The sequence below is a fragment of the Alosa sapidissima genome, chromosome 11, assembly GCF_018492685.1.
Source record: "Alosa sapidissima isolate fAloSap1 chromosome 11, fAloSap1.pri, whole genome shotgun sequence".
NCBI classification, from domain to species: Eukaryota; Metazoa; Chordata; class Actinopteri; order Clupeiformes; family Clupeidae; genus Alosa; species Alosa sapidissima.
Genome location: NC_055967.1, coordinates 5,351,455 through 5,361,454, shown reverse-complemented (window position 1 = coordinate 5,361,454; position 10,000 = coordinate 5,351,455). Strand labels below are relative to the sequence as shown.

Here is a 10,000-nt window from a genome sequence, read left to right as displayed (position 1 = left end):
TGTGTGGCAAGGTGGTAGACCAAATACAATCCCAACAGAAGTTTTATATAAGCAAGGAAATCGAGTTTATGAATTCTGAATGTGGCATGTCTGCTGTGGAGTTAAAAATTAAAATATCTAGTTTACAAAGTATCTTTCTGAAAAAAAATAAAATAACTGGAAAGTTAACTGCAAAGTATTTTTCCCCTCGGTATTAGAATGCCACTTACTCTACTCACTCTACTCTACTCACTTACTCTACTTACTCTACTACATACTCTCCATACACAGTGTGCAATACTCCCACCAACACACACACCCACCAATACACACACACACACACACACACACACACACACACACACACACACACACACACACACTCATACAGTATGCATGCACACACATTCTTTCATTGCACCGGGCATTACACGGTATGTGAAAATCCCTCTCTGGCCCGTCAGACGCAGTGTTTTTTTTTTTTTTCGTGAGCGCGGAGTGTGCAGACTGGCTGTTGCACTGGGGTCAGAGCGTGGGCCTCAGTGACTTTCCAGCCCACCACGGAACGTGATCGCCTCTGCTTCAGCTTTTCACACACACACACACACACACACAGATAAACCCACAGCATCCCGGAGAATAAAGAAAAAGAAAAAAAAAAACACATAACACAGCTATAGCATAAGGTGTTAAAACTGCATGAGCGTCACCGTGGTCTAGCCTGCTAGCACGCACCTCCATAAATAATGCATTGTAATGTATATTAAAGCTAGCTTCTCTAGCACCCGTGTGCACTTCCCCTAGCAGCAGATGCCCTGGGATGCTGCAGGATAGGCGCAGACAGACAGCGCTCTAATTATACACATCTGAGAGGCAAGAAGGGGCCATCTGTCAGTGTCTGACTCAGTTACCTTATTACCAGCGCCTAAAGATATAAATATAGGAGAGAGAGAGAGAGAGAGAGAGAGAGAGAGAGAGAGAGAGAGAGAGAAGCAAGAGGGGGCTTTCATTAACGCACAGGGTGGTGGTGGTTGCTCCAGACAGCTCCGCAACACAAACTTAATTGCAAATTATGACTTGGCGGGAGAGGGAGTGGCGGCGCGGGCGCCTCTGATGTGATTGCCCCGGCGAGGGCAAGGGCATTGCTGTGGGTAGTGGCGTGGCACAGCGCCGGTAATGACAGTCAAGACCTCTCTGGTGTCCTCTGGTTTCAAAAGGTGGACTTTTTCACTTTACCAGTTATTTCCTTTTCCTTCATCTCCCTTCTCTCTCTCTCTCTCTCTCTCTCTCTCTTTCCCTCACCCCCTCCTTTCGCGTTTCGCCCTCTCTTTTTTTCTTTTCCTAGACACCATTTGCCTGTGATATTCTGGCGGCGTGGTGGAGTGTGTCACACGGCCTCTGCACACACAGGGTGAGGCACGTGGTGTGAGAGAGCGAAGGAGAGAGAGAGAGAGGCCCCTGCTGCATGATGGGAAACAAGGGGGCTCCAGGGCTCTGGGGCTCCTCTAGGCAGCCTTTTCCGCACCCTGCCCGCGGTGGGGCCAAATAGCCTCCCGCGCCCTCGGCCGACTGACCCGTCCCCGGCTCCGCGGCTGGGTCAGCCACCACCTCCGCCACCTCCCACCAGGCAGCTGGCCTCTCCCTGGCCGAGTGCGGAGCGGAGAGAGAGGGCAGCGTCACAGACGGGGAGAGCCGGGGAGGCACAGACGGTCACTGCCTGGTTTCTGAGCTCTGTGTTCATCCTGCCTCGCGTTCGAAAATGAGGACAGAGACACTAGCTGCCTGCTCTGATTCATCCCTGCCTGCCACTGAAAATGGGGACGGCCAGTTAAATCCTGCACTGTTCTCCACCTGCAGGCTACTAAAAATGGAAGCATCATATGCAGACTGATTACTGACGCTCTGCACAAGTCATGGTGCAGGCACATGTGCTTTTCTGCTAAAATAGCTAGTTACACTCCTAGCCAAGCAATCCATTCTTTATGTTTATGCACATTTGAAATAAATGTCAAAACAAATTTCCATGAATGGTTCTGATTATAAAATCAATAATTTCCACAATTATCATAACACAAGGCCAAACATTTCGGCCTTATATATCAGGGATGTTCAGTATTCAATTCTCCATTTGGTTATATGAAAGGGAAGTGATTTATTTACTTCAGTAGGCACCACGGCAGGAGAGAGATCCACTACAGGAGAAATTTCCTACATCTCCACTAGACTTCACCAGGACTATTTCCAATTCAAATACTCTATAAGAAGAACTTCAAAGAAAGCCGCCCGTGTTTTCACGATCACAAGCAATGGTGCAACACATAAAAGAGAGAATAAACTGGAGTTCCATCCAAAACATCGATAGAAGGAGCAATAACATCCAGCAGGGTGGTGCAAATGCACAAAAAATGAGGTGAATATGAAAAGCCCCCCCTTTCGTGCTCATGTAACGGATCGCCTCAGTGTATGGGCTGGGAAAGGAAAGGTGGACCCCCCACTGAAAGGGGGCCTGACAGCCTGCAGGGGCGTCCACATACCTGCCTGTCCCCCGGGGATGAAGCGCCAGCAGGATCAGTAAACAAAAGATAATACAACTCAGCATGGATGGAATTTACTGATTGCTGCCCACAACTCACAGGCATCACAGACCAGTGGTCACATAGAGGGATCTGGCATGCAGGCTCAACCGTCTAGACATCAGAGTCAATGAGTCAATGTCTCAGTCAAGTAGAGTCTATACTGAAGGTGAGTGTCAATGTCAGAAAACAACAAACAATAGTGAATGATAACCCCATTCCCCTGATCCAAAAAACACTTAACTATACATGCAAAGATAGATACTGTATGTAACTTCCCCCACCCAACACACACACACACAATTATTAAGACACATGAGATTTTCCATTTTCCAAGAGATACGGCTGAAAGATGACGTAAAAAGAACCCATTCTTAACATGCATATTTACATTATGATAAACAATGTTAATTCTTAATAAGAGAAAGGACAGGCCGCCAGAGCCATCATGCCTAGAGGGCCCCACAGAAGTCATTAGCATGACCCACTGACTTACCACGAAGGCGATTATGCTGCGCTGCGTGCTCTCCCACTGGAAACAGCTCTTAATGTAGCGCAGCGTGTACAGGATGGCCGTGCTGATGCGTCGGACCCGGTATATGTTACGAGCTAAAATCTAACAGGAGGACAAGGAGAGAATTCTCCAGTTAAGGGAATAATATCGGAGAAAGAACAAAAACACATACTCAACACACAAAAGTATCTGAGTTTTCAGACTCTACAAAAATGATTTCTTATTTATAATACTAGACATTCAAACATAAACCTCTGCCGAGAGAACAGGATAGAATTCAAATCTAAAATTGGGATATATCTCTTCAGTATTCTACAGAAGACAGCTGTGGATTATGTCATGACACTTTTATATTTGATATTATTGATTGATAAAAGAAAATCTACACTTCATTGTTTTACGTGTTCTTTAATTATATTAGTGGTCTGTAAACAAACCTTCTTGTTAAATTTCGGATTGTCTTCCAGGAATTTAATTTCTTTTGGTCCAAAGGTTCTGATGCCTGCACGAACCTATGTATTTGAAAAGAGAGAGAAAGAGAGAGAGAGAGAGAGAGAGAGAGAGAAAGAAAGAGAGAGAGAGAGAGAGAATAGATACTCATTGAGGAAGATGATAGATTCAGACTTAGCGCTTTCTGACACTTCTGATAAGTACACGTCTAGGGAATACTTACTGCAGTGAGAGGATAGCAGCGACACCCACTTTAGGCAAGATTAACTTCTCTTCAAGTAAAGTGACAAGGAGCCCATTTAGCACTGTCTTTTTATTACTAAGAATACTAATTTGAATCGATCAGTAGTGAGAACTACTGTAGCAAAATAGTTTGAAACAATGCTGCTATTTTGATCACTGCTTTCACTAGTTCCAAACTCTGTAAACCCTGCAAATGCTTTGTTAGTCTTGTCCAAAGAAAGGATAGTCAGATGAAAGACTAAGTAAACATGAGAGAGGTGAATGATCAAGAAAACAGGTGCCGTCAGCTTAACGGCTGAGCTTACTGGATTGTAGATGACGTCCATCTCCAGCGAGATGGTTCCTTTAGATGCAGCTGCTAAATCATCTTTCTTAAGGTACTGGGTAACAGCTTGGCCATTTTGAATCTACAGGACAAGTCAAAGACACAAATATCATACTTCAATGATGCCTGCATCAGTGAAGATGGCAGAAGGCATATGGCAGACACTGCAATTTGACACCGTACTCACCGAGAGCAAAGGCACAGCCACTTTCCCCAGAAATTCTGAGGGTTTGTCCCCATCTTCGTTATAGACCGTCAGAACAAGGACATCGTGTATGTCTTTAATTGGGCTGTCGACACAGTCAAATCACAAACACAATTAGCCAAACCAAACAAGAGCTGGTTTTCATGCATTTCCATATTATTCAAATTATTTCAAGGACTAGAGCACAAGGAGGTACTGTAACACAAAAAAGTCACCACTCACAATGTAAAGACTTTGTTCCACTCCGGGTTGAGAGTTTTGTGGATGGTCTGGGTCTGCAGCTTGCTGTTCCCCAGCTCGAGTACGCAGAAGGGATTACTTTTGCCTGAGAGGGGTTAGGAGACAGAGGTCGCTACGTGAAACGGTAAACTACGCAATAGAAAAGCACCACTTAATTGAAGAGAGCTGGGTGGGTGAGCATGAATCAAGTTGCTGGGTCATTACCGCTCAGGTCGGCCGAGGCGATGTCACTGGCCTTGATCACCTTAATTTGAACAAAACCGACGTCGTTCATGTTTTTCAAGGAGTTCTTCAAACTCTAGAATGAGACAGTAGCGAGCCACATTACTGACATTCAATCATTTGGAATGCACGGAATCACAGGCCAGATCATCTTTTTTTCCCTTCTTTAAGCACATCCATAATATTGCCTTGGGGACAAAAGAAATATGTAAAGAGAGTTGGACGTGAAGAGACATGACGACTGCGGGAGAAGCGCCGCTCTTCGAGAGCTGGACTCTGACCCACTCACGTTCTCCTCAGCACTAACGCACATCACATTAAAATATCTAATTGTTGTTCTGGCAAAGGGATGTCAAGAATCAGGATTTTTAAGCAGATGGAGATATCTGAGGACATTTTGGGTGCTGGTAGGCCATAATGTGTTCGTCAAGGCCTTCTTTTGTTATTTCTCCATCGATCAGTAGCTGACCTCCATGACTCGACTTGCAATCACTCAATGGCCATGGATGGATTAGATTTATCATTTATAAATATCTATCTATCTATCTATCTATCTATCTATCTATCTATCTATCTATCTATCTGCTCTTGTCTCTTACATTCACAAAAACACAGCCAACCCCTGAATTCTTATGGGGTCCTCCTTTCTCAAATGAGCCACACAAGTTCTACTCACGTATTGGTACACCACCCTCTCGCTGGTCTCCAGGTCGTCTAAGGGGGGCGAGTGCAGGTCAGACACGGATGCTCCGGAACAGGGCGTGAGGGTGATGAGGAAGACCAGCCGGCCCTTTCCCGGGTCCAACACTCGTGTATACAGCTGTCTCTGCTTGTCCGGCAGCCTGGACAGGTCAATATCCAGTCTGAAAACACAACGAAAAGAAAGAACCAGAGAATTAATGAGCAGGCAGTCAGCAACCACAGGGAGGGAGGCAGACCTGGGTGAAATACTCGACGACTGATACACTTACAGTTTTTCTCAGTCGCTTTGGTGCTTTTCTCACATCACTATTACAGTAACATTTGCAAAGCAGTTAGTTCATTTCTCAAAACAATTAGTGCAAACTGCAAAACCTAGTGGAAAACCTGCAAAAGCATGCCACTTGCTCAAAATGGATAATCCATTCCTCAAAAGCAAGTATTTATGTCAATGAAACTGCCAGTATCATCAAAATGAGAAGTCTTGACACCATCGTTTATGAAAAAGATAGTCAAATGGCTTGTCATGTTTTCATTACGACAGTTTATGCTCTCAGTGTTTTCCCATGCAAAAAAAGGTCAGAACTCGGTGACACTACCTAAAAATGCTCAATACAGCACTATACAGTACTTGTACAGCCATTTGAAAACTACAGTAAAGTTACAAATTGCTGTAGTTAGGGGATTAAGTGAGTACAAGAAACTGAATATGTACATTTCACAGTTGTACTGTATATGCTCTTTGCAATTCTACAGCATTGTGACAGAATTTGATAACTAGTTCACCAATTTTGTATGTAATGACTCAAGCAATGAAATCAAGACTATTAGTTTGATTGGGAACGACTATTCAGCATCCATAAGCATAGTTTATTTTGACTGACATGACAAAGCAACTGATACATGTTCAAAAGCATTTGTAATTTGTTCAGAGGAAGGAGAAATTGCTACTATGATGTGCACAAATGACTACGGTAAATGTTGTGTAGGTTGAACTAATAGTTATGAGAATTTTCATTCTGATCTGAGAAAAGCACCAAAGCAACTGAGAAAAACTGTAAATGACAGAATGCCAATTACTAATGTCTGGGTGTTAATTACAGTGATACATCCATCACAAACTGATGTCTGAAGGAGATCAAATGAAGCAGATAGATAGATAGATAGATAGATAGATAGATAGATAGATAGATAGATACTTTATTGATCCCCAGGGGAAATTCAAGGTCTCAGCAGCATACAGACAACACAAACACATTCTTGACAATGACTGAGGCAGGGACTGAGCCTGTGATTCTCTGTGCATAGTAAGGTATGGTAAGGTGCTCTAAGGTGCTCTGTGTGAATGAGTGTCATGGTGGTAGTGCAATGGTGATAGTGGTCATGGTGATAGTGCAAATGAGTATGTCCAACAGTGCAACAATGCAGAAATAAAGTAAAGTAAAGTCTATATATCTATATATTTAACTATTTAAGAAAATGTATACGGCAAGTGTGGCCACAGTTAGCATACCATCTAATGTAAGTATGGAGTCAATTCTTAGCTATTTTTATAGCTAATACTCATTAGACAAACTGAGCTGGGTAAGATGTAAACTACTATAAACTAACTGTGAAATCATCAGTCACTCAGGCTAACACACACACAGCTGTGCATAACACAGTTATTTAAAAAGGTGTGTATGTATTTTTTGGCCTTAATCATACTTTATATAAAGCTTACTGTAAGTACAAACAAGACTGAGTCAGAGGTTACAGTTATTCAGAGAGGATCTCAGTTTCAGCATAATATTGGGATAAAGTGCGGGGCACATATTACAGTAATAATCATCAACAAATATGTCTCAGTGTAGAGTCACTCTGAGAACTGATGATGGCTGGACATCTGGTTCTAGATCTAGTTGTTATAGTGGGGGGGGGGGGGGGGGGTTCCTGCGTTGGGATCTGGGACATATCTATTCCAGAACCACACAGCTTTGACCTTTAAGCTTTGGTCATTAAGGGGATTGTCACTTACAGCCCCCAGCACTCATCACACTTGCGGCCCTTCTTGGAGCACACCTCCACCTGAAGCACGTCCAGCCCATCCAGCTGGTTGAAGTCGAAGGCCTCCCTCCACTGCGGGTTTGACTTTATACACAGGTTCTAGATGGAGGAGGAATGGAGGAGAGTGAGTGAGTGAGTGAGTGAGTATGAGTGAATGTGTGTGTGTGTGTGTGTGTATGTGTGTGTGTGTGTGTGTGTGCGTGTGTGTGTATGTGTGTGTGTGTGTGTGTGTGTGTGTGAGTGAATTAGTGAAGGAGTAAGAGAGTAAATATGAGTGTGTGTGTGTGTGTGTGTGTGTGTGTGTGTGTGTGTGTGTGTGTGTGTGTGTGTGTGTGTGTGTGTGTGTGTGTGTGTGTGTGTGAGAGAGAGTTAGTTAGTGAGGGAGTGAGTGAATGAGAGAAGAAGTGAATGTGTGAGCTAAGGAGGGAGGGAGTGAGTGTGTGACAGAGAGAGAAACATAAAGAGAGTGGATAGATAATGCGCATGCACACACACACACACACAGACACACACACACACACACACACACACACATACACACAAACACACAAACACACACAGCCAGATCACACAGCAGTGAGCTAGCAGTGCCAGGTTTAATGCAGTGTCAAACTGAGGAACAGCAACATGACAGGTGTATTAAGTTCTCATTCAGTGAACCTGCAGCAGGGCTGTGTTGGAGGAGAGAGAACATGTGTGTTTGTGTGTGTGTGTGTGTGTGTGTGTGTGTGTGTGTGTGCGCGTGTGTGCGTGTGTGTGTGTGTGTGAGTGTGGGTGTATTTGTGGATGGGGGGGCGGGGTAGATGCCAATGTGAAGTGTCTTCCTCTGTACACACACATACACATACAAGCATACAAACTCACACACACACACACATACACACACACACACACACACACACACACACACACACACACACACACACACACACACACACACACACACACACTTGCTGCTTCCTCGGCAGGATTGCAAACATTGACAGGATCCAATTAGAATTAGCTTTGTTCGACAAACAAACATGCACAAACAAAACCAGGGGGGCTCACAAAGAGACGAAACAAGAACACAAGACAGGACAGACGCTTGTTTAGCTTCATCAGGGCTGGCGGCTGGGTTGGAGGGTGGAGGGTGGAGGTGTGGGTTGTTACATGGAGGCGGAGGCAATGATAGGAGGGTAAGCCCATGCGATAAATGAAGAGGTGGAGGAGCAAAGCATGCTGGGTATGTAAATGAGAGCGAGGAAGGCAGGAGGAGAGAGAAAGAGAGGGGAGAGATAGCCAGGGCTGGAGTAATGAGTGCCCTCTGCAGGCTGGCAGCGTACTCACACCTCACAGACAGGTAAGAGAAAGAGGGCGAGGGAGGTTTAACGAGAGAGGGATGGGGAGAGAGAGAGAGAGAAAGAAAAAGGGTTGATGAAAACTAGGCACATGCTAGACTCACTGAGACTGAAGGCTCAAAGTTGTCCAGGGTTGTCCAGCAATCAAGCCCTCAGTGGAGAGGATGGACGAGAGAGAGAGAGAGAGAGAGAGAGAGAGAGAGAGAGAGAGAGAGAGAGAGAGAGAGAGAGAGAAGACAAAGGAAGAAATGACTTTTCATGGGGGCACTAACGGTGTCAACTGACCTTGCTCTTGAACTTTTGCTCTCCCAGTCGGAAGCGCACATAGACGTCACCCTGGCCGGCCTCAGGCATATCCTGACCCTCCACCAGGACGATGGAGTAGACGCCGCTCCACACCTGGTTCTTCCTCATGTCCACACCGCGAAGCTGCTGGGCCTGGGCTGGAACTTGGCCCTGGTAGGGAGGAAGGAGAGAGAGAGAGAGAGAGAGAGAGAGAGAGAGAGAGAGAGAGAGAGAGAGAGAGAGAGAGAGAGAGAGAGAGAGAGAGAGAGAGAGAGAGATGCAAATATTCCAATGAGCATTCCAGTACACTTCATCACTTTAACATACTCAGAGTCAAACCTGAAGGAGGCAGAATCTGTGAGGGATTTGGGTGTGATCTTAGTGTGGGTGCATCTAGTACATGACACATGACACATTTAGCTGATTTGAAATTTAACAGCCAAATATGCACACCTCCTAGTCACATATCTAAAATATAGAACCAGGATTCCCCTTTATTAATCTCTGGCACAGTCCCTGGGGCAGCCATAGCTGTGGGACATTGCACTCACATTCAATGTGTTTGTTCACTTTACTCATGAAGTGAGGTGAATGATGGAAATAAACATATATATTATTGAATTGTTTTTAAATGTTCTTCTCAACCAATTCAAATTCTCAAGCACTTCACCTCTAATACCATCATATAGCATCTTAACATGTCAGCATCTCAGCTAGCTCAGGAAAACCAGCGTTACATCCTCAGCGCATCCTCCTGCACTGAAGCTCACTGCAACATCAATGCAAACAGACAGACAGACAGGCAGACAGCTGGGCTCTGGGAGGGACAGACAGAGTGGAGGAGAGATGATGAGAGGCAGGCAGACAGCTGTCCCAGAC

At 44.8% G+C, this 10,000-nt stretch overlaps 1 protein-coding gene across 1 annotated transcript in view; it reads right to left on the bottom strand.

The window, feature by feature from the left end:
- mctp2a (multiple C2 domains, transmembrane 2a) overlaps nucleotides 1–10,000 on the bottom strand; it is a 51,904-nt gene that overhangs the window by 23,594 nt on the left and 18,310 nt on the right. Inside the window, exons 9-17 of the mRNA XM_042110755.1 lie at nucleotides 9,122–9,292; nucleotides 7,468–7,595; nucleotides 5,428–5,614; nucleotides 4,734–4,827; nucleotides 4,512–4,614; nucleotides 4,272–4,374; nucleotides 4,065–4,166; nucleotides 3,504–3,578; nucleotides 3,049–3,168 (exon numbers count right to left, since the gene is read on the bottom strand). Coding sequence (XP_041966689.1) covers nucleotides 3,049–3,168; nucleotides 3,504–3,578; nucleotides 4,065–4,166; nucleotides 4,272–4,374; nucleotides 4,512–4,614; nucleotides 4,734–4,827; nucleotides 5,428–5,614; nucleotides 7,468–7,595; nucleotides 9,122–9,292 — 1,083 coding nt within the window. The remainder of the gene's footprint in view (nucleotides 1–3,048; nucleotides 3,169–3,503; nucleotides 3,579–4,064; nucleotides 4,167–4,271; nucleotides 4,375–4,511; nucleotides 4,615–4,733; nucleotides 4,828–5,427; nucleotides 5,615–7,467; nucleotides 7,596–9,121; nucleotides 9,293–10,000) is intronic.